This window comes from Bombus terrestris, chromosome 7 (genome assembly GCF_910591885.1).
Source record: "Bombus terrestris chromosome 7, iyBomTerr1.2, whole genome shotgun sequence".
Classification (NCBI taxonomy): domain Eukaryota; kingdom Metazoa; phylum Arthropoda; class Insecta; order Hymenoptera; family Apidae; genus Bombus; species Bombus terrestris.
The window spans coordinates 12,749,364-12,770,615 of record NC_063275.1 but is presented as its reverse complement, the minus strand read 5'-3'; the positions used below and the strand labels follow the sequence as shown (position 1 = coordinate 12,770,615).

The following is a 21,252-nucleotide window of genomic DNA, read 5'->3' as shown; positions in this document are numbered from 1 at the left end:
AGCTAAGTTGTTTCGAAACTCGTATTATAAATAACCAACATATTTAAACGCGCGAGAGTCCACAGAATTACCTTATTTCTTTTGTTACATGAAGCGAGAGAGAGAGAGAGAGAGAGAGTAAGATACATAGAGAAAGGGAGAGAGAGAGAGAGAACGAACGATCGATTGATACGACTACAAGTTGATGGTAATTACTCCAATTTTCTTCGAGTTAATTATGCTCTATGCCGAGTGTAACGTACATGAAAGATCGATACCATTATAACGATATCAACATCGTTACTACGATCGGAGATACATACATTGGAGGGATGATATTCCCCTATATCCCCTTTCGCCCCACTCTTCTCCGCCGCTCCTATCTTCGAGCAAACTCACCACCACCACGGGCCGATACCATGGATGTTGGGCTAAAGCTTTGGTCCAGGGTGGCGGAGTTTGCATCGAACTACGTTTCGCGAGAAACGCGACAAGACGAACAAATTTATTCGCCGAAAAGAGCCGAAAAACTAACCGAACGTGAGAAAATCTGTCAAGTATATAGTGCGGGTAGCAACAATTCTTACGAGTTGTCGTTTTTTCTTTTTCTAATTAGGACGTGCACCGTATGTATATACGTATATGTATAGAGAAAAGAAACAAGGAAAAAGGAGAAAAGTTAAAAGAGAAATTGAAATTACGATAAGTTGGTGCACTTTGATTCGTGGTTAGCTTTACAACGATGCAAAATTTCTTTCGTTTTTCAAAATTTGCCGTGTTCACGTATCCCGTATACGCAATAAGTGACATGCGTCAAGCTTAAAAGGTAAGCACTTTTTGACATTGAGCTTTTTATCAAACCTATCAGATATAAAGATCCAAACATAATAAGTGTCATATCGCATCAATTACGGAAAAGAAGACGCACGTGTTTCATATTTAATAATAATTGATGCGATTCATTTTACATGCATGTAATAAATGTAGAAGAAATTTGGTAATTATAGTTTTGATAGTCGAATTGAATGAAAATTACATTATAAAGCAGATCAGTTTCAATAAGGAAAAGAAAAATTCAATTTTTTAAATTTTTATAAATTCAATTTCATCAGCACATTTTGAATAACATCGAGCATAAACGGATATTGTTGTATCTATCATAGAAATTATTAAAACGAATACATGTGCGTGTACGCAACGTGTAAATAGTAAATATATACATGGATCGAATGAAAAATACTAAACGGGACATAATAAGACTTCTCTAATCGTAAGAGAAAAGGATGATTCGATGATCCTGTACACATTTACATTTGCCTCTGCGTTTGTATTTACGTTTACACAATGACGTATATACATGACATAGTTGAATAACATAAATATTATAAATATTGAACCGTTTGTCGAAAACGAACAAAGGTCCGAACAAACGAAACAAATGGAGCAAACGAGTCGAACATGGTCATGCTCTTCCTTCCTGCTGCACGCTCGTATTGATCGTACTTTACTTGTTGCACGCACACCCAATACCTATCCAGGACCCCGTGCGCATTCCCTAACCCTCTTTGTCTTCATTTTCCATCGGTGAATCTAATTAACGTGCAACCTGCGAATTGCCAGCTGCTAACTGCCGACCGTACAGGCGCTAACCTATCTAATATCGATGGTAATAGCGATATTCGATAGCGGTTTCGATAGTTTCAATTTCTTCGTCTCTCAGACAATCGACAATCTACGATCGATTCTTTTTAGATCTTTCTTTCATAAATACGGCCAGGTACCTAAACGGATATAGTTCCGCTACTCTTTCTCTTTGGATACACTTGAACATCGAACGCGTCTCGAATGTATTAACGCGCTGCCCTAGTCCTTTCTCCCTCCTTTAATTTCATAAATCATGTTTCTTTTTCTTCGCCGCAGTACGATTAATCACGTACCACATGCAATATCAACACCTACGACGACCATCAATCGCGTGTATTTCGTTTTTACAGTAAAATAAATTATGCCACGATATGGCTTGAAAAGCAAATAGCGATTATTCGTGTTACACTTACGATCGATAACACGTAATATCTAAGCCTAAAGTTGTTATAATTGAAATTAAAATATAATAAGTATAGTTAATGTATAGTTAATGCGATTAGTTGATTAAGCAATATACAGTTACAGTTTGAGAAATCGAACAATGTTAGCAAAGGACTCGGTCTATCATGAACTGTAAAGAAATCGAGAACGATAGAAGATCCGGATATCGAGATGCGGTGCATCCTAACGGTTGTCTCATTGGGAGTGCTTCTGGCAACTGTTCGCTGCAGAGAAAATGCAACGAAAAACGTTTTCGGTGAGGAAATGAGCGATTAAGGATAACGATATCGAAGAAATTAATTGTAAAAAGATAAGATCGATGAAATAAGGCCTGTATGTAAATATATATGTTCGCAACTTGCAGATCAGTGCATCTTTCCCCTTGGCATGGAAGAGGGAAAAATTCCAGATGATGCGATCACCGCTTCTTCTAGCTACGAAACGAAATCCGTGGGCCCCCAAAACGCAAGGTAAATTATTTTAAATGATCGTTGTCGATAAAGGTAAAATTATACGTACTATTCGATGTGTTTTACCTTCGAACGATTTAGATTTCAACGTTTTACGATTCTTTTATCAGCTTCGCGTCAGTTTCGTTCCGTTAAACGTAAACACTACCGGTGGTTGGAATTTAAATAAAATAGGATAAGAAATATTCGGTTGAAAAATAAGATTTAAAACGATATAAATACATACGTATACGCAGTATGGTATGGTATGGCACTGTAGCGTAGCAGTTGGTAAGAAACGGCGATATCAGTGTTTGCACGTTTGCAGGATAAGACAAGAGAAGAATGGTGGCGCTTGGTGTCCAAAAGCGCAAATCAGTAGCGCGATAAGAGAATACCTGGAGATCGATCTGACGAAAAATCATCTGATAGCGTGGACCGAAACTCAAGGACGGTTTGGCAATGGTCAAGGTCAGGAGTATGCGGAGGCTTTCTTTCTCGAGTACTGGCGCGACACGAAATGGCATCAATATAGAAACTTGATGGGTGACAGAGTTCGTGTCTGTGTGTGATAAATCGACCGGAAATCGTCTGCATTGCTTCGAATTCAAGCACAGTCGCATCGAATACATAAGTACTTACATACATACTTATATACATATGTATGGGTCGTCGCGAGGAAGGAATTAGAAAAATATAAGAAAGTTACGATATCGTAAGCTTTCGGGCGGTTATTCAAAGAAAAACGCAGTCCTACGCTCTAGTCTGTACTCGAGAGCAAGGCGAGACGTCTCCGGTGACCGTTGATGCTGAGAAACAATGCTGCTACCGATATTCCTACGTCGATACACCGATCGAGCATCGTTCGTTTCAGGTACTACGCGGCAACAGCAACACCTACTTGGTAGAAAAGCAGAAGTTGGACTTGCCGTTTGTCGCGAGCAAAGTGCGATTCGTACCTTACAGCCAACATCCCCGGACGGTTTGCATGCGAGTCGAAATTTACGGATGCGTATTGGAACGTGAGCATTTCTATACCGTATATTTTACCGTTTGCCTTACCGTTTAGGCGTTTCGTCATTTCTCGTCTATCGATTCGACGCGTTGCGATCGTGATAACGTGTACGTATTATAATACAAGTACGCACTATACGAACATCAACTATTTTTCTCATCCTCAGAGTATGTCGCAAGTTATAACGCGCCCAAGGGATCGAATCCCGGTCCCGGAGGACGAAACGTTCAGGATGCTTCGTATGACGGTGTCGAGATCGAGCCTCTTGTTCTCGTAAACGGTCTCGGTCAATTGACGGATGGTATATTAGGCGAAATTTCTGAAATTCTCTCCTCTTCGACCAATGCTACGAACTGGATCGGCTGGTCGGATCGTACTACAATCCAGATTATTTTTCGTTTTCAAGAACTACGAGAATTTCAGAATTGTACCGTACACGTCGCTCGTATACCACAACTAGACGTCGAGGTTCGTTTTCTTTATTCTTTTTTACAACGAGCTTACATACACATACACAAAATTGAAAATTCAAAAATTCCTTTATAAATATCTTTCCAAAGCTGACAATTTTTTTTTATTTTTTTTTCTTAGACATTTTCGCAAATGCGCGTTTGGTTTTCCATCGATGGTGAGAATTATCGATCGGAAGCAGAAAAATCCGAGTGGCCGATCGTTGTTAAATCGGCCGCTGCCGAAACGGTTTTGGTATCGATCCCTTTACAATCTAGGATCGGACAATTCGTAAAAGTGGAATTCAGTCTTGCCGCGAAATGGTTGCTTCTCAGCGAAATTACCTTTTACACTGGTAAGTGTTTAGATAATAGTCATATACGAGTACAAGAATATCAGAAAAAAGAAAGAGTTGGACGCGAATTAATAATGCTTTGATAACCGTATTGACCGCAGGTAGCACAAGTCGATCGAACGATTTAAATATTTTAGCTGATGATCAATCATCGGAAATTCAGCAAAATCGAAGCGAACCACGAGCAAAATCCAGCAGCTCCGTCATCCACTCGACCATCAACTCCGTGAGTTTGAATGTAACGGATCTTTACCAAATCGACGAAGATGCCTCGATACCGGATGTCTTTCCCGTTGGTACCTCCCAAACGTATATCGGCCTTGTCAGCGGCCTATTGACAGTGTTTGCTCTTTTCTTAACATGTACAGCATTTTTGATCAAACAAAGAGGCCGTAACAAAGTCGCTTTGTTGCAAAAGCATACAGCTCTACTGTGCGACTCATCCGCACCAGGCATTGCGATCTCTCCGAAGGATGTTAAACTCTCGAATTCGATCGTAACCGGATTATCCTTGATTCGCAAACCTATCATTATTGCCCCTTCCGATAACTTGCCTGATCGATCCAATACAGATTTCCAAACGGATGCCAAAGCTGCTGTCGTCGATTCTCACTTCGATAATTCCGATGCTTGTTCCACTCTATACGAGAGAACATACAGTCTATTCTCCGAAGAAAATCTCGTGGTTGCAAACTCAAACGCGTCCTCCACTTGTACAGCCGAATCATGTTCAGGTGAATCTAACCAACCTTTTCTACACAACAATTTATATACTCTAACCTATTGATTTCCGCGCCTATTTGTTCTAGTAAACTGTATTATGCATGTGCGTATACATACATGATACTATATATATTATTATTACGTATATTATGTTGCATTATATTACGCCAAATCTCATTTTTCTTCTACCCAATTGAATCCATTTCAGATTTCAAGCGCAAGTCGAGTTTCACGACAAACAAGTATGCGGAAGTGACAATGCCAACGACTATGACATATTCGCCGAAAAAAGCGTTTCATCTTCAATCGAGAAACACGAATCAAAGAATCTACGAGGGGCATTATGCGGCAACAGACATTTTAACGGTAGGATGATGGATCGGATGTGTTTATAAAAATTCTAATAAAGGTATTATATAGAGATTTTTATATAGATGTATGGTTATAGATAAAGAGAAGGGAGATACCGTCGACTATGAGCCCGTTTACACAGCTTCACATTCACGAGGAAACCGTATGTTTACCAAGTACCATTGATTCTTACAACGTTCAGCGTGTTTCCAGACACAGATTAAGAATTCTAGACAAACTCGGTGAAGGAAATTTCGGTTTGGTAAGAAGAAACATTATCGATGAATTAAACTGATAGTTTACCAATATGAAATTTAATCGAATACGTATGCTCAATCAGGTCCATTTATGTGAAGCAAAGGGAATCACGAATCCCGAAGTAGGAGCGATCCAAAGTCGACAAATTGTAATCGTTAGGTCTCTTTGGCGAGGCGTTGTAGATTCTTTAAGGTATGTTACTAATTCCGAAATGTAACGCCGGTTCGAAAAACCTTTCTTTATATTCTTATGGCATTTTGACTTGAGCAATACACAGGTTGGACTTTACGAAGGATATGCATGTTTTGGCGATGCTTCAAAATTCAAACATAGCAAAGATGATGGCCTTGGTAGAAGAGGAACCGTTTGGGGCTATTTTCGAGTTCGGTCGATTCGGAGATCTCCTTACCTTCTTAGAAAGTCGCGCTGATAATTTGGACAACAAGGACGATATTAGGTGAGTAAAATATCGTGATTATATATCAATAGTGTATTTGTCTTTTCAATTTCCTTTCTATTCTATCATATTCTATTCGCAGCTATGACAACCATTTAAGCTTTATTACCCAAATTGCATCTGGCATGAAGTATTTGGAATCCATGAATATTGCACATTGTGATTTAGCAGCCAGGTAAGTAAATCGAGAAAAAAATGACAAAGTCCATAAAGGAATAAATCGACTTAATCGATCCTCGATATATACGTTGTGTAATATTTTAGGAATTGCATTGTTGGTCAGGATCTGACAATAAAGATATCGGATCATGCCATATATTGTAGCAAATATGATCATCATTATTTCATCGACGGGCATAATGTAAAAGTTCCTCTTCGTTGGATGGCATGGGAAGCAGTGTTACTGGTAAGCGACTGTTTCTTACTTCCTCTTCATTTCATCTCTACATTATCGTCATAGCTACGTCTCCTCGTCTTGTGCGCCTCGAGTATATGTTTCTGCTATCGTTAACTTCGCTACGGACCCTATTTATTTTCATTTTTGTTTTCCCTCTCAGGGTAAACGTAGTTGCCGAGCCGACGTTTGGTCGTTTGCTGTAACAGTTTGGGAAATTTTTCTAAATTGTAAGGAGATACCATATGCGGATTTAACAGTGGCACAGGTTTTAGAAAACTGTGGCCGCTGTTACCAAAACGAAACGTATATCGGTTGTAATGAACAGCCTGATGACAACAACGACCAAAGAAATCATCATCGAATTCTTTCACAACCCGATCATTGTCCGGATGATCTCTACCGTGTAATGAAAAAATGTTGGAGTACACGAATCGAGGACAGACCCCAGTTTGCGGAAATTCACCTATACCTCGAGAGACTAGCCCTCGATTGAACGTTCGAGATACTCGAGATCGAGTAGCACGGACCAAATGGTTACAATCAGCCAAGAAGCATCCTGTACGTAAACTTCAGCTTTTTATGCTGACTTAACCTGTATTTTCGCTTCATTAATTTCTTTTTTATATCTATTCCTAATGTATATTTCAATCCATCTTAAAAATATCGTAAAACTATTTCTTTCCTCCATTACAAACACTCTTCGTAATCGCTTCAGGATGCTCTGGCCATTAACTTTTAATGCTCAATTAGGTTTATATATAAATCAACTTTTATGCATATAGAAATATACACACACAATCACACTTGTACACACTCACATACATCAAGCAAGAGAGAGAGAGAGAGAGAGAGAGAGAGTGAGTGAGTGAGTGAGTGAGTGAGTGAGTGAGTGAGTTTCCGCAATCGTGAAACACAAAGCACCATACTAAGAAATCATATTGTCTTGTCCTTCGATCAACTGTAAATGATCGGTTGTAATATGCAAAAACAATCGATGATTCAACATTGCAACCGTGATTCTTTACATACGAATATTCCAACAGCGAAACAAATAGACGTTGCAATTGCGTTACAATTCGAATGTCTAGTACCTCAGCTTGTTTAGCGCCCAATAATATTACAATACTGCTCATTCTGTATGTACGAGGAATAAGGCGTTGCATATGAAAAATAAATAAGATTTACCGGTTTGGAAAAACGCGCGGCAAGAGAGATACGTGAATTTAAACGATCGAGCACGCAAACGAATACAGCAGAAATGAACTTTTCAATGGACCGTTAATATTTACTTTTTATCAAAGCTAGGCGGAAGATGGTTTGCAAAGAGGGATATTGCGTTGTTTCGCATGTATACATGAATAAATTCACGTGCTCGAGTTTTGCATTCGAATGTGTTACGCCGTTACGCTGCAAATATTTGTAGAGTAATAGATAAAACTGCATATCAAAAAGATAGCCAGTAATAGCGGTTTGCGGGCGTTACTACAAACCAAATGGGACAATCAATATCACGAACGTTGTTTCATACAAATTAGACGGTACGCGACTTTAAAAAGTAATTATCGATCGATTTGCTAACACTTACCGAATATCTTAGGATATTACACCCAAGCATTACCAATCGGATTGTATCCTCACGGGTGAATCGATCGTACTCTCATCGTATCGAGCGTTGATATTTACGCGTACGTTTCTATAGAAGCATAAATTTTTTTAAATGTGCGATTACATCGATCGACATTTGTAATACAAATCATACGTATCCCATTAAAAATTATATTCTTCATATTTCCAACGTTACGGTAAATAAAAATTGTTATACACTATCTAATAAGCTGTGTCTATTGTTGGTGTTATAATATATGTAAGACTATTAAGACTGTTAGAGGGAAAAGCGTACGAGGAATTTCAGATTTCATTGCTAATGGTTTCTATCGGCACCAAAGGGATGATGTTTGTTTCTCGATGAAACTCGGCAAGGGGTTGCTCCCAACGTTCTTCGAAGTAGATTCCCAAGAGAAATTTTGTATCAATTCCTGTGTTAATAGCCCAAGGCAGATGATGCTCGAGATATAATTTCCTTTGCCTAAAACGCCAAAGAGAAATCCAACTAATTGGACTGGATAAAATCCGGCGAATTGAATAAAAAAAAGATGGAGACAAAACCATCGATCGGTTGCAAGTATCGGGCTCGAGATTCACTCGATGAATTTACCTTGGACGCAATCGGAACGCTCCAAATATCGCTCCGCTGAAACACATTGGTAATCGTAATTGTAACGCTTCTACCCACTTGACCGTCACTTCTCCAAGCATCGTAGTTGGCATTAGAAGTAGAGCATGATAAATATCGTGTGTTTCTCGATATCTTTGCATTACATATGCTAATTCAGTATCTTCAACGAATCTGACCGCAGGTCTAGAATCGGGGGACACGTTCTGTAACAGACCAATATTTTTGTTCCAATTTGCAGAAACGCGCTAATAATTTCAGTATATGATGTAATTTGTAAGAAACGACCGATCGATTGGTATGATCGCCGTCTACGTATATCTCTATCTAGTGCGCGATGCAGTAACAATTTTCATTACGAATTATACGTGTAGCGAAACATGGAAAATGAAATATGAAAACTGAAAGATGTGCGCGGATTGAATCGAATTGAATCGAATCGAATCGAATCGAATCGAGTGGAGTCAAGTCGAAAGAGCTTACGTTAACGTCCAAAAAATCGCAATAGATCCTGCCAAGTGTTCCTTGTGGTAATCGTCTTAGCGCGGAAAAGTCAATCGTAGACGAGGATATACGTGGTTTTCTGGCAAGAATGCGAGATCCCTCGGAGGTTGCGAGCATTTTTTGATGACAGTAGGAAAGAGCATCGGTACCGGTCGTTTCTCCCAAGCATGCGATCATGTCGCCGCGAAAAGGATCAACGAATGAGATCGCGGCTGCACCGGCCGCCAAAATTGCACGTTGCACCGGCGACAGAGATACACGATGTTTCGCGTAATCCATCGTGAAGGATGACGAGCAGCCAGTGCTGCTGAATAATCTTCGAAGTGGCCAGCCTGAAACTGACGGAGGACTGAATGAGAATCGATCGTGTTTCTTTTCTCCAGAAATTAAATTTATTCACTATAAAGTACTTTTGTACACGTGCATTATTAATGATAGTATATTGCACCTTCGAGATTTCGAAGTACGTATGTACAAGTTGTATTTCACAAGGTAAAGGTGATACGCTATGGCGCGCAACATCTTATTATTCATTTCTTCTATCCGGTAACGGTCTTATCGCTTTGGTATGGAATCTTATATCTTATTTATTACTATTACTATAGTTTGTCACGCTTGCTGCTCTTTCCCTATTCCCATTTCGTTCCCTCTTTTTCCGGCTCCCAAAAGCATTATTCCACAACAAGAAGAACACGTGACACGTGTCGAACACTAACACAGATACAAAACACCAAACAGAGAAACAAGGTGATGGGCTCGAGGAAGCGAGAGCAACGGAGAGAGAGAGGAAGAGAAGAACAGAAAGAGCTGCGGCGACATATGGCACGACTTCGTTGCTCTGTACATCGATCATACAGCTTGCACTTTATTCGTCGTTTGGTCATCAGAAAGCGGAGAATACTTTGGTTCGGACGATTCCTTCCTTCGAAAGGTTACCCAAGTGTAAACCAAGCTACCGACAACGCTTAAATTCAATCCTACGAAATTTAACCACGTAAATATGTAATCACCACCGATCATCATTCCGAGATAAGTAACGCATATATTTTTCAAACATCCGATTATCGTGGTGGTCAACGCAGAGTTATAAAGTGTACAAAGTATCATGCTGTAGGACAATACAAAACCCATTACACACGAAAGCCCAAACTGTATAAGAAAGAACACATTGTTCCAATGTGGAAATTCTATGACAGAGTGCATGTCTCCCATCCAGTAGGCAATGCTAATCGCTGGGACAATCATAAACAATGAATTATAGTACATCAGTCCGTATTTTCCTAGTTCCTTCGAATCCAATTTCTTCTTCATGTAGACACCGTTGGCGGCCGTGAAGAAATCGTTCAATAGGATAAAAAGATAGCCCTCCAAATTAAAAGCAAGATCATTTAATGCAGCCACCACTGCCCCGACCATCATCGTGTATACGCTCAACTGAACGGAAACACGCGCCCTTACTCCGAGAATATAGTATTCAGCGATCATCGTCATAAGAATGCTAAATCGTCTAAGGGCGGTGAACATCGGAAGGCTCAGCTGTTTCGTACCACCTAATCCAAAGATCATGTTACCGATGTAAATGATTGGTAATGGCCATATCTTGACACACGTTGTTACTTCTAGGTTAGGAAATTCAACGTAGCGCAACTTCTTTGCTGCAAAAAGTAACATGATGGTAGCCGACATTTGTCCTATGCCGAGCATTTGAAACGATGGAAATTCGAACGACGTCAGCACTGTCTTATTTACAACTGTGATCATAAATGAAGATAACCCGTAAAATAGGGCAGAACCGACCCTCGCGAACATCACATTTTTATGACTCCACGGCATACCGATTAAATTGATAATATTCTCTTACTCTCTTCTTTTTTTCTTACTTTCTCTTCTTCCCTTCTCTCTTCTCTACGTTCCAATCACAACTTTTGTATTACTAATACGCCAAATTTATGTCAAATTTCATAAAACATACACTGGTATAACCTTATCATTCTTCTATCGGTTTTCTATTTCTCCTTTTGTGCTGCACACGTCGCCAACGAAGATTCCACTATCCTACTGGATGAATACTTAATGTTACTGAATACCATTAAGATTTGTTTACAAAATGTAAAGTACACACACGAGCGCTTCTTTTTCCTCTAATTATTCTTTAAACGTGTTGACGTAATATTGTATCTTCCTCTATCCCTATTTCTATTTCTACCACGGTATTGCACTACTCTTCATTTATCGTTGTCGTTGATACATACAAATTTTCTATCTCGCTTTTCCTTCTGCTTTTCTCTTAATCTATTATCTTTGTTCTCAAAATGAATCTCAGTATATATACGTAGTATACTTGCATACATACGTATATCGTGTTTAATTCTTTTATATGAAGATTAAGAATTTCTGCTTTGCAAAATTTTTATCAAATTCCTTTTATAATTTATTTCATTTATAATAATGAATAAATTGTTATTCATTTAATTTTCAACCTGTTATTAACTAATTTGTTATAAATATCATTCATCGATTAATAATACTTGTATACATATTTATCACATGTACAAAGTTTGGATGGTAGGAACACAATACTAATGAGTCATCTTATAATTAAAGGAGATGAAAAAGAGAAAAATATATATCGTGAGATATACATATTATTCTATTATTTGTCTTTCTCTTTTTATATACTAGTAAATATGTATATCGCTCGATCACGAATACTTTACGAAGAAATGAGACTTGCTTACAAGGATTTTGAACATGAAGCGCTATCTTGCGATCGCGTTCCTCTAAAATTCGATCATACGCTGATGCGTTTAGGATTTCATTTCATAGTCTCTTTCATTCGGTTCAACTAGACCGAGCATAGTCCGAGCTCTCGTTTAGTGTAATGAGTTTCTATTCGATTACTTAAGCAAGCGTAGACTGTAATAGTCTAGTAAAATTATTTAAAGTTTCAGCGCAATGTGTTTTTGTTCAAAGCTTTCTTACGTAACACGAACTAAAAGTTGTAAAAACAAAAATATATCATGATGTAAGTTGAACATTTGATTTTAAGGAAACCTTGAAACATTTTACCTGCCTTCTTTCGTTATTGGTTACATTATAATCGATAACCAACTGGTTCCCATGTTATTTTCAGGATAGAAAAAAGGAAACATTGACGATTTTATACGACGTATTTTTATCATGTTATTTATTTTTTGCTCAATCAGGATCTCCCGTAACGTATGCCTATCATCGTTGAAACTGTCTATCGCTACAGTATGTGTGTTTACTTTTTTCCAATATTATTAAGTCTTCAATATTTTGTTACTTTTTCTGACAAATTATCCTAGTATTCTACCGAGGCTACATCAAGCGTAAAGAAATTATCCCGTACACAGAAATACCGATGTTTATTAGACACAAAAAATGTCAAAAATCAGAAGATATCACCTAACTTTGTTACATCGTTTGATCACCAAAAGCCTACTCAATGTGTAGATATAACGAACAATGAAAAGCAAAAGAATTTATACATGCAAAATGAACAAGAATGGCAGTGTATAAAATTAGATTCTGGCAAACTTCGAAAACATTGCTTCATGTTATCTAAGATACGGTTAACATGTAAGAGAAACTAATATCTTTAACAAAAACATTGATATTTTATACGATAATTTGTTTGAATAGAAAAAATGGAGAATCAAATGATTATTTTTAGCTTTGGTAGTTGTAACAACCATGGCTGGATATGCATTAGCACCAGGGCCTTTCGATGCTTTTACATTTGTTGCATGTTCTATGGGTACTGGATTAGTGTCTGCAACAGCAAATGCTATCAATCAATTTTTTGAAGTTCCTTTTGATGCGCAGATGTCAAGAACAAAGAACAGAGTGTTGGTTAGAGGTTACTTAACGTATGTAGGATATAGTTTCAATTACAGAAGCATCCAGATTCTTTAGCTTAGAACTAGTGTTATCTATAACAGAATTTTTCAAGTAGACCTGGCCATGCAGTAATGTTTGCAACGGTATCTGGCTTCAGTGGATTATTATTATTATATACCGAAGTTAATGGATTAACAGCTACTTTGGGAGCAGCTAATCTGCTTCTGTACACTCTTATTTATACTCCTATGAAACGCATTAGTATTTTAAATACTTGGGTGGGTTCCATAGGTAAGTATATTATGATACTTTTGTTATTGTATTTTAATGTTTTTCACTATACTAACTGAGATTACATATCAACTGTTATTTAGTCGGAGCCATACCACCATTAATGGGTTGGGCATCTTGTGTCGGCAATATAATATCTCCAGGTGCTTGGATAATGTCTGGTCTATTATATGCATGGCAGTTTCCTCATTTCAATGCTTTATCATGGAATTTGAGACCAGATTATTCACGTGCCGGTTATAGAATGATGGCAGTCACGAATCCAAAACTTTGTCGTAAAACAGCATTACGTTATACCGCTGCATTAATGGGTCTTTGTTATTTAGCACCAGTTTGTGATGTAACAAATTGTTGGTTTGCCTTGTTATCGACACCACTTAATGCATATTTTCTTTACCTTGGTATGTCGAAAACATATTTATACTGATATTTTGAAAAAAAGAAAAGGAAGAGGAATGAAAGTAAATTTAACTTTGTATTTTCTCTTTTCTAGCTTGGGAATTTCACAAGCACTCTGATAGTAGAAGTTCACGCAAACTGTTTCGTTTTTCATTGATTCATTTACCTGTTCTTATAGTTCTTATGCTTATAAATAAGAAACAGTGGTATAATGATGACAATAGACAGAGAGATATGGTACTTTCAGAAGAAAAAAGCGATATGTACGCAGTATTAATGAAAACGATTGCATCGGCATTTTCGAGCACTTAATAAACTACCTTGAAATTTACGTCATGATACTGTAGGAATCATAATAAGCTGTAAGTTGTACATAAAGATGACTTTATAATACTTGATGAAGCAATTTGTAGTATAATTTGTGAATAATAGCAGTTATCATAACTGTGATCATGTATAAATATTAATACAATATTCACAAAATATGATTACGTACATGTAATAGTATATATATTTATTTATTTATTTATTTATTTAATTTTTGTTTTTATAACTTAAAATATTATACAGTGTCATATTTTATCTTGAATAGCTTTCCGTTTCGCAGCAAATTCTATCGCCATTTGTCTTCTAGTTTTAGTTAAATTTCTGTGTCCGGCACAATCCAGATTTTCCGTGAAACATTTGTTTCTACAGCACTGTCGGCATAATTTATGAACACATTTGAGACTCTACGGGAGAAAACGTAACGGCGAGATTAATAAATTTCATTCGGATTGATAACAAAAGATTATGTTTAAAATAAAGTTTTGCAAACCACTGGATTTGGACAATCGCAACACAAATCAGATCCTCTTTTCACGATGATAGCTGGTCTGTTGGGGCGACGCGCTATTCGTTTGAGCTTCTTCAGCCGTTTTCGTGATATCTCATTTCCTTCTTCATCTCTGAATTTTCTCTTGATCGTTTCATTTTGCTACAAAAATTGAATATCGAAATAAAAAAACAATTATATCATATGATAAGGGAAAGAAAGAAAAGAATAGGGATAGGGATACAGATAGAAATAGAAATAGAAGTAGGGATAGGAAAAAGGAAAAGGAAATTGCAGTAGAATAGTGGAAACCAACCGTTTCGATCCTTTCAATTTCTAGCTTTTGTATATTCTCCTCTGGAAGATGACGTATATATGGTTGGCACAACCAGGGAGGTAGTTTTAAGTTATGATCTGAAATATAGAATGCAAGTAAGTAACAACAGTCATACTTTGGCGGTATATAACGATAGTGTAATTAAAAATACAAAGAGAAAATGTATACACAGCCAGAAGGAAAGTGGATATATGTATGTCATGCGAATGAAGAATAAAGTATATAATGGAATATAATATAATCGAATATATGGTAGAGCCTACGAACCGGACATTTCTTCCTGCCAGATTAAACGACCTTCGTGATAAGGCAGATACCGATCCCTCAAAGCGTATACGACGTTTCTGAAGGATTCCATGGTAGAGTTTCGGGCCAAATTTTCTCTCTCTTCTTTATTTTCTGCTAAACAAAGTCTACTCTCTAGTTAAAAGAACGCTGAATGCATAAGTCGATTTGTAATTTCGAAAATTATTTATATAGTGTACATAGAGATCGAAAATAAACGGAAGCTACAAATAATTGATTTTTCATACGTACGTGTGTTGGAACAATTTAAAAAGATGACCACGAATGTAAGAAGGAGGGGCTGGATAACGTTCCACCAAATCCAAATATTCAAGCGCTGGCTCCCAACTAGGTGGATAACGAGCTTCGAATATGTACGGATTGTAAAGGTTGCCCTCTGCTGACATTACACCGTGAACACCGGTTTCCTCTATACATCTTTCGATATCTTGCAGACACTGTATGTTACCATTCGCAAACACTGGAATTGTGACGGCCTGTCTGAACGTTTGAAATAATAAGAAATAGCAACTGACTGGAAGATACACGCCAAATGAAGATACGAAGAGTAATTGTTAATCATACCTGACGGCTTTGATGTGATCCCAAGATGCGATACCGGTTAATGGACCTTTTTGTTCCCGAGTTCGTCCGTGCACGGTAAGTAATCGTGCCCCAGCGGTCTCGAGCATTTGCGCGTACTTAACAGTTTTATCGATCTCCGCAAATACACGAAGCTTACAAGTAACTGGCACACGGAGACTTTTGCTCAAAGTACTTACTGTAATATTTCGTAAGAGGAAAATAAATTGGAGATGTAACGTTATATTTAAGATTTATGTTACGAACCGATTCGTCGAAGCAAGTCCCAATCGTCTTGAAGGAAAGCACCATAACGACCACGTTTCGCGATAGCTTGAGGACAACCAATGTTTATATCCACTGCGTCGCAGTACGGTTCTGCCAAAAGTGCTGCCTCTAATAGCGTATTCGGATCGTTGCCACAAAACTGTAATAAACGAGATCAATGCGAATATGAGTTAAAGATAGAACGGCGATTAAAGTCGAAAGAGAGAGATGTGAGTCGTATACCTGGACGATTAATGGGCGATCTTCGGCAGTGCTGGTAAGAGCCTCTCGACGATATTTCGGATCTCGACAGAACACGGAAGAATGAAGCATCGGAGTGTAACAAAGGTGCGCACCATGACGACGACTTAACAGCCTCCAGGCTAATTCGCTTGCGTCGACCATTGGTGCAACTACGTATCGTGGAGAACTTAATACATTTTCCCAAATATTCGTCTCAGATGTAGCAGAATCTGTGGCGAGTTGATCGGATGTGTTTACTGAAACTGATGACATCTACAAAAATATATGATCATGAGTACATAAGAGAAGGTAATTTATTAATTTTTCAGTTTAAGCGAGCAGCATGAGTTTTGTTCAAAAGATTCTGTTCTTACGATATGGAAACGATTACTCACTTACGGTACTCACTTTATGATGTTTAAATCTAGGATGAAAGATGTGGTGCATTCACACAACTATTCCCCCCGTTTCTTCCCCTTTTTCTCTACCATATTCCCTTTTCACATTTAAGTTTGCCAAGAAAAGAACATGACGGTTTTAGAGTTTACTGCTTATCGCGTATTAGAGCCGTTTTAAGCCGAAGAAGCAGCGGAGCAAACGATCGGAGTAATCAATCAATACGATGGATTTCACATTTCCCGTGAAAATGAAACGGGTCGCGAGCGACTTGTGAAGACGACAAAGGGCGCGGCACAGATGACGATGATGACGACGATGATGAACAAATGGAACGGTTGGAGAAGCCGGAATACGACGACAGAGAAGAATGCGTCGATCGTGGTGTGGCAGGTTTCGATAATTCCGATTCCAAAATAGGAGACAGCTTGATAGATTGCGTCATTTGTGATTTGATTTTGGCTGTTTGTCCTCTTCGAAAAAGAAATCGTGTGTTCGATCTCCTATATGTCGTGGATGATCCGAGCATTTTCTGTGATCGGACCAAGTTCCGATACTGTTGTAAGTCCAATGAATCGGATTCTGTGATTGACGGTGAACGATGCAACGCATGAGGTTTCGAATAAGATCGTCGTGCTGATGTTGTTGTTGTTGTTGCGTCAGTCGCCAGCGTTTCGAACGGAACGATGAACGAAGAAGAGACGGTGGCTGTATGGGAGAGTGACGATGATGACGACGACGATGACCACGATGGCACCGTTGCCATCGTTTCCTTGATCGTCGTTAGATTCCGATTCCGATTGCGATTCCGATTGAAATCAGTAGTATCAATTTCCTTGGACTTTGGTGTCTGCGACGTGTTAGTCGCGTCCAACGACTGTTGTCGATTCTTCCTTTTCTTCCTGCATCTTCTCCTCCTTTTTCCTTTACTTAGATAGGTCCGGAGAAATCTTGCTATTCTTTCAACTGTTTCGCACGAGTTTGTCGAAACGCGCACCACCTGGTCGGACGTATCGTCACAACTGGATCGTTTTTTGGATTCCAACACGTTCGGTCTGCCGTTTGCCGTACAACAATGCATAGTTAATGGCGAATTGAGTGCGGCGAAGCAACAAAAAACAGGTGACGGTGTTGATAAACCAGCGGCGGTAGCGTTACAATCTCGAGACATCGTAAATTGTTCGGTATTTATTGCTGCCGACGGCGACGGCGATACATCCGCGACCGTCGAAATGCCCATGGCCGACGTGGTTTCATCGAATCGCGATGATTCGGGCTTGTACGCCGAGAAACAAAGTCGGAAATTTTTCTTTTCGTTTTCTCGATCGGAGTAAGAGGATCGAGTTGAAGGAGATTTTCTTTCGAGACATTCGTTTCGGCTGTCGTTTATACCGCGACGCGAATATGAGTTTGCATTATTCATAAAGGGTGATACTAGAGGATGAGAGGCGGAAATGAACTCGCAGAAGCCATGTCGTACCCTTGTACTCGTAGACTCGGCAACTATTTGCTGCACGGTTATCGTGGAAGCGTTATCCGTAACTGTTGTTGGTTGATTGGTGAGTGTAGCGGCGGTGGTAGTAGTAGTAGCGGCTGTGATGGTGGTGTTTGTGGAAGTAGAGGTGGTGGAGGCAGCGGCAGCAGCCGCAGCCGCGGCAGCAGTGGCGGCTGCAGCGATCGCGACGGCGGCAGCGACAGAATTCTTCTCCCTTTTGTTTCGTACGTATTCGTAGGTGGTTAATCCGAGACAGGCGATGTAACCGTGAAAAAAGCATAAATGAAGTAAAAGTATTGCTACGATCGCCGAGAGAATTCCAATGGCGGAAATAGCAATTATAAGAGTGGTGTCCGAGGCAGGAACAATAAAGGGAATGACGGGATCGGTTGTGTTATTCTCCATTGTCAGATTTGCGAGTCGATCGAAGAATAAAGAGGAGGACAATTCGACGACGGAAAGACCAGTAACAAACAGGCTTGCTAGAATAGCGGAAATCAAACAAACTAGAAAAGCGCGATAGTTTCTAGCTCCGATGCAATTGTTGAGCCATTTGCAGTGATGATCGAATCGGACGATGCATTTGTTGCAAATCGAACAATGTTTCGTCCTCTTGCTTTCGGTGTTTATGTTGCAAAGATGACATCTACCGTCCTCGATCACGTGCGAGTGTTTCTCTCGGTCGAATTCCGGTAAAACCTTGTTCGTTGGCTGAGATCTGACGCGTGGGTCCGCCGGGTCCAATAAAAGTACCGCCAAATGAGAGCAAATATGCGTAAAAAAGATAGCAGCTATCGCGATCGAAAAAGCCGGACGTAAATTCGGTTCGAGAAGCGGCGTCAGTACCGCGAACGTATTTACCACAATAATTAAGATCACCACCCAGCCGGTCACTTGTTGGGGATGCAACGGAAGCTCAAGTCCATGCACGCGTCTAAACTTTCTGCGTTCCGGTCTCATCAACGTATTGCTTTGCCCCGAGCACCATTTCGATAGAATATCGTTCGTAATTCTACTTCCTTCGTGTCGCATAACGTAACGAGATCGTTTGTAAATACTTGCATCCGCTGCTAAATTATCCTCGAATCTGTCACTTTTCTCTCTTCGTCGTCGTATTCGTCGTTTTCGTCATCGTCGTTGTCGTCGTCGTCGTCCTCGTCCTTGTCCTCGTCCTCGTCGACGACGATAAAAATAACGTCTTCCTTCCAGCTTTAATTTTTCTCATCCTTCTTACATCTTCCATTTTTTCATCGCTCTTCCTATTCTTCACTCACCGTTTTTTCTTTGATTCCTCGTCGTGTCATGTCCTCTCGAATTGTTCTTGTTTCTTTCTTGTCCTTTATCCTATCGATTTTAAAAAATTTGCTTCTTACTTTAATTTTGATTCTGTTTTCTTACTTTTGATTCATCGTGGTCGTCTACGATCCTGCAGTACATGACAAGGCCCACTTGTCGAGAAACTAGATTCCACATCGTGCGACTCTTCTCGAGAATTCTCGGTAAAACTCGGTTTATGCCCCTTTCGATGGAACGCGCGGTTTCAATCGATATTCGCATAGCAACCTAATAAACCTGTGTAAATCAGCCGAAACGTACGTCTTAGATTTTTCATGGATATCGTTGTAAAATACAATTACCTCTTTCCGATAATTTAAATGTCTCCAATTCTTGCTCTAGAAATGCTACATGCATATCCACATATAGATACCAACGTATTCGCATATTATTTGCCAGCCACTTCTGCCTTTCAAACGCCAGAGTCCTTTCTAATATCTCTTTTCTTTTTTTTATATCATGTACTGCATTCGCTGTATTTATTCGTTTACAGACTCGCATATTTCAAAGCTTCAAAGTTGATAAATTTTGAAACAGCAAGATAACACGTTCATTTTCGCTATAAAAACAGTCTCGAGAAGCTTGTTCAATTTTGTGTTTTCTTCCAGTCCTATATCGTCTCTTATAGTCATAGTTTCTTACAAGTTAATGTCTAAAATTGTAATAAATAGGCAGTGTCATTGGTTCATTCTGCGGTAATACATTGGTTATGTATGTAAAAATGCGTGGCGAGCAGATGATACGATTCTCCACACCAATCACTATATGGTTGTATAAAAAGATACATATAAAGTATTTTAAAAAAAAATTTGTTTGCGTTACACGACACTTGATGTGAAATTTTCGTTGCTACGCATTTTATTTGGTATAGAATGATTTAATGCCACTATGATCTGTGTGCGTCACTTTTACGGGACAAATGAAATTTGATATTTTTATGATTTTTTCACAAATTTATATTTTCTGTAATACAATATTCTATAATTTTTTGTAATAAAATATGATATCGTTACAAATGTTAACCCTTTCACGACTTTATTATCGTTATTATATCGTTATTATTATTATCGTTGTTATTATCATTATCCTGATTCTTCCAACGTGGGTGGTAATCTCAACTTCTACATATATATGTCTTCCCTTTTAATGATATGTCTACGTGTCAACATAGATATAAAATCGTACAACGGTCGAATTAAACTTTCCTGATTTTGATTGACACACACATCCGCACGTATGCACGCAGCTTATGTCATATAACGAAATTAGAATTTCCCCTAGCCCGTACTACATGTTTTCTTTTTTTTGTACATTATACATTAGAGTCTCTACTTGAATTCTTGATCTTTTATCATTTCGATATTCGATCACGTACTGTTATAAATTTGTTGATTAAACAGTGAACTACGCTATTGTCAAAATAAAATATACATATGTATGGACTAACCTTACTCTTAATTCCCAGCTGTGAGGTTAGTCGTTAAGTTTTGTCAATATTAATGCACGATGTAAAGGTACTCGTAGAGCAAAGTATACTTTCTCCTTGTTGCACAATAACCGTATATGTAAATAAGTTCGTCACTTGACAATATTCTAATAATAATTTTGTGATTTGTTTCGATCTACCACCTTGAATGATACCGAGTGTTTCGAAGTTTCGAATAACCAAGTTATGCTCGTTTTCA

At 38.7% G+C, this 21,252-nt stretch overlaps 4 protein-coding genes and 1 long non-coding RNA gene across 30 annotated transcripts; 2 read left to right on the top strand and 3 right to left on the bottom strand.

The window, feature by feature from the left end:
- Nucleotides 1-364: 364 nt before the first annotated feature.
- On the top strand, nt 365-8,348 carry LOC100647971 (discoidin domain-containing receptor 2). Of its 6 annotated transcripts, XM_012310231.3 has the most exons (16): nt 366-519; nt 596-805; nt 2,146-2,323; nt 2,432-2,537; nt 2,845-3,070; nt 3,391-3,538; nt 3,698-3,999; nt 4,123-4,336; nt 4,438-5,070; nt 5,268-5,425; nt 5,508-5,672; nt 5,751-5,860; nt 5,946-6,125; nt 6,208-6,300; nt 6,390-6,531; nt 6,683-8,348. In XM_012310231.3, the coding sequence occupies exons 3-16, from the start codon at nt 2,239-2,241 to the stop codon at nt 7,013-7,015; spliced, it is 2,895 nt and encodes a 964-aa protein (XP_012165621.2). In that variant the 5' UTR covers nt 366-519; nt 596-805; nt 2,146-2,238; the 3' UTR covers nt 7,016-8,348. The 6 variants fall into 6 exon arrangements, with proteins under 6 accessions (XP_048263761.1, XP_048263763.1, XP_048263764.1 ...); XM_048407804.1 differs by having other exon boundaries at nt 365-805; nt 2,152-2,323; XM_048407806.1 differs by having other exon boundaries at nt 365-805; nt 4,474-5,070.
- On the bottom strand, nt 6,670-11,343 carry LOC125385496. The gene is made up of 2 exons (XR_007224858.1): nt 11,232-11,343; nt 6,670-6,719 (listed from the first exon to the last, which is right to left on the bottom strand). It is a non-coding gene; the product is annotated as an uncharacterized LOC125385496 (long non-coding RNA).
- LOC100649656 (ubiquinone biosynthesis protein COQ4 homolog, mitochondrial) lies at nt 8,279-11,234 on the bottom strand. The gene is made up of 4 exons (XM_048407828.1): nt 10,831-11,234; nt 9,239-9,597; nt 8,738-8,961; nt 8,279-8,608 (listed from the first exon to the last, which is right to left on the bottom strand). The coding sequence occupies exons 1-4, from the start codon at nt 11,090-11,092 to the stop codon at nt 8,431-8,433; spliced, it is 1,023 nt and encodes a 340-aa protein (XP_048263785.1). The 5' UTR covers nt 11,093-11,234; the 3' UTR covers nt 8,279-8,430.
- Nucleotides 11,344-12,061: 718 nt separating the features above from the next.
- Nucleotides 12,062-16,075, top strand: LOC100649295 (protoheme IX farnesyltransferase, mitochondrial). 4 transcript variants are annotated; one of them, XR_007224857.1, is made up of 10 exons: nt 12,062-12,284; nt 12,393-12,514; nt 12,589-12,862; nt 12,957-13,152; nt 13,239-13,414; nt 13,498-13,815; nt 13,908-14,175; nt 14,968-15,059; nt 15,137-15,323; nt 15,445-16,075. XR_007224857.1 is itself a non-coding variant. In XM_003396550.4 (7 exons), exons 2-7 carry the CDS (start codon nt 12,440-12,442, stop codon nt 14,123-14,125), a joined length of 1,257 nt encoding a protein of 418 aa, XP_003396598.2. In that variant the 5' UTR covers nt 12,062-12,284; nt 12,393-12,439; the 3' UTR covers nt 14,126-14,320. The 4 variants fall into 4 exon arrangements, 1 of the variants encoding a protein (XP_003396598.2); XR_007224856.1 differs by having other exon boundaries at nt 14,968-15,323; XR_001098859.3 differs by having other exon boundaries at nt 14,448-15,323.
- LOC100647850 (tRNA-dihydrouridine(16/17) synthase [NAD(P)(+)]-like) lies at nt 14,323-21,152 on the bottom strand. 18 transcript variants are annotated; one of them, XM_048407817.1, is made up of 10 exons: nt 21,015-21,152; nt 18,218-18,446; nt 16,342-16,614; nt 16,099-16,258; nt 15,835-16,030; nt 15,502-15,750; nt 15,232-15,377; nt 14,944-15,041; nt 14,631-14,789; nt 14,323-14,544 (listed from the first exon to the last, which is right to left on the bottom strand). In XM_048407817.1, the coding sequence occupies exons 3-10, from the start codon at nt 16,612-16,614 to the stop codon at nt 14,386-14,388; spliced, it is 1,440 nt and encodes a 479-aa protein (XP_048263774.1). In that variant the 5' UTR covers nt 18,218-18,446; nt 21,015-21,152; the 3' UTR covers nt 14,323-14,385. The 18 variants fall into 18 exon arrangements, 17 of the variants coding, with proteins under 17 accessions (XP_048263774.1, XP_012165609.2, XP_012165617.1 ...); XM_012310219.3 differs by lacking the exon at nt 21,015-21,152 and adding an exon at nt 19,631-20,479 and having other exon boundaries at nt 18,218-19,576; XM_012310227.3 differs by lacking the exons at nt 18,218-18,446; nt 21,015-21,152 and adding exons at nt 19,507-19,576; nt 19,631-20,479.
- Between the last annotated feature and the right edge of the window lie 100 nt (nt 21,153-21,252).

Excerpts from the sequence above, each read along its gene's own strand:
- LOC100647971 (XM_048407804.1), top strand. The coding sequence starts at position 2,239 with ATGCGGTGCATCCTAACGGTTGTCTCATTGGGAGTGCTTCTGGCAACT. Across the intron at positions 5,426-5,507 it reads CGGCAACAGACATTTTAACG|ATAAAGAGAAGGGAGATACC; the intron begins GTAGGATGATGG and ends GTATGGTTATAG. Across the intron at positions 6,126-6,207 it reads GACAACAAGGACGATATTAG|CTATGACAACCATTTAAGCT; the intron begins GTGAGTAAAATA and ends TTCTATTCGCAG.
- LOC100649656 (XM_048407828.1), bottom strand. The coding sequence starts at position 11,092 with ATGCCGTGGAGTCATAAAAATGTGATGTTCGCGAGGGTCGGTTCTGCC. Across the intron at positions 9,598-10,830 it reads ATTACCAATCATTTACATCG|TTTCAGGCTGGCCACTTCGA; the intron begins GTAACATGATCT and ends GTCCTCCGTCAG. Across the intron at positions 8,962-9,238 it reads GCGATTTTTTGGACGTTAAC|AACGTGTCCCCCGATTCTAG; the intron begins GTAAGCTCTTTC and ends GGTCTGTTACAG.
- LOC100649295 (XM_003396550.4), top strand. The coding sequence starts at position 12,440 with ATGTTATTTATTTTTTGCTCAATCAGGATCTCCCGTAACGTATGCCTA. Across the intron at positions 12,515-12,588 it reads TGAAACTGTCTATCGCTACA|TATTCTACCGAGGCTACATC; the intron begins GTATGTGTGTTT and ends AAATTATCCTAG. Across the intron at positions 12,863-12,956 it reads ATCTAAGATACGGTTAACAT|CTTTGGTAGTTGTAACAACC; the intron begins GTAAGAGAAACT and ends GATTATTTTTAG.
- LOC100647850 (XM_012310219.3), bottom strand. The coding sequence starts at position 19,264 with ATGCGACACGAAGGAAGTAGAATTACGAACGATATTCTATCGAAATGG. Across the intron at positions 15,378-15,501 it reads TTTAAATTGTTCCAACACAC|ACTTTGTTTAGCAGAAAATA; the intron begins GTACGTATGAAA and ends ACTAGAGAGTAG. Across the intron at positions 14,545-14,630 it reads GCGATTGTCCAAATCCAGTG|AGTCTCAAATGTGTTCATAA; the intron begins GTTTGCAAAACT and ends TTTCTCCCGTAG.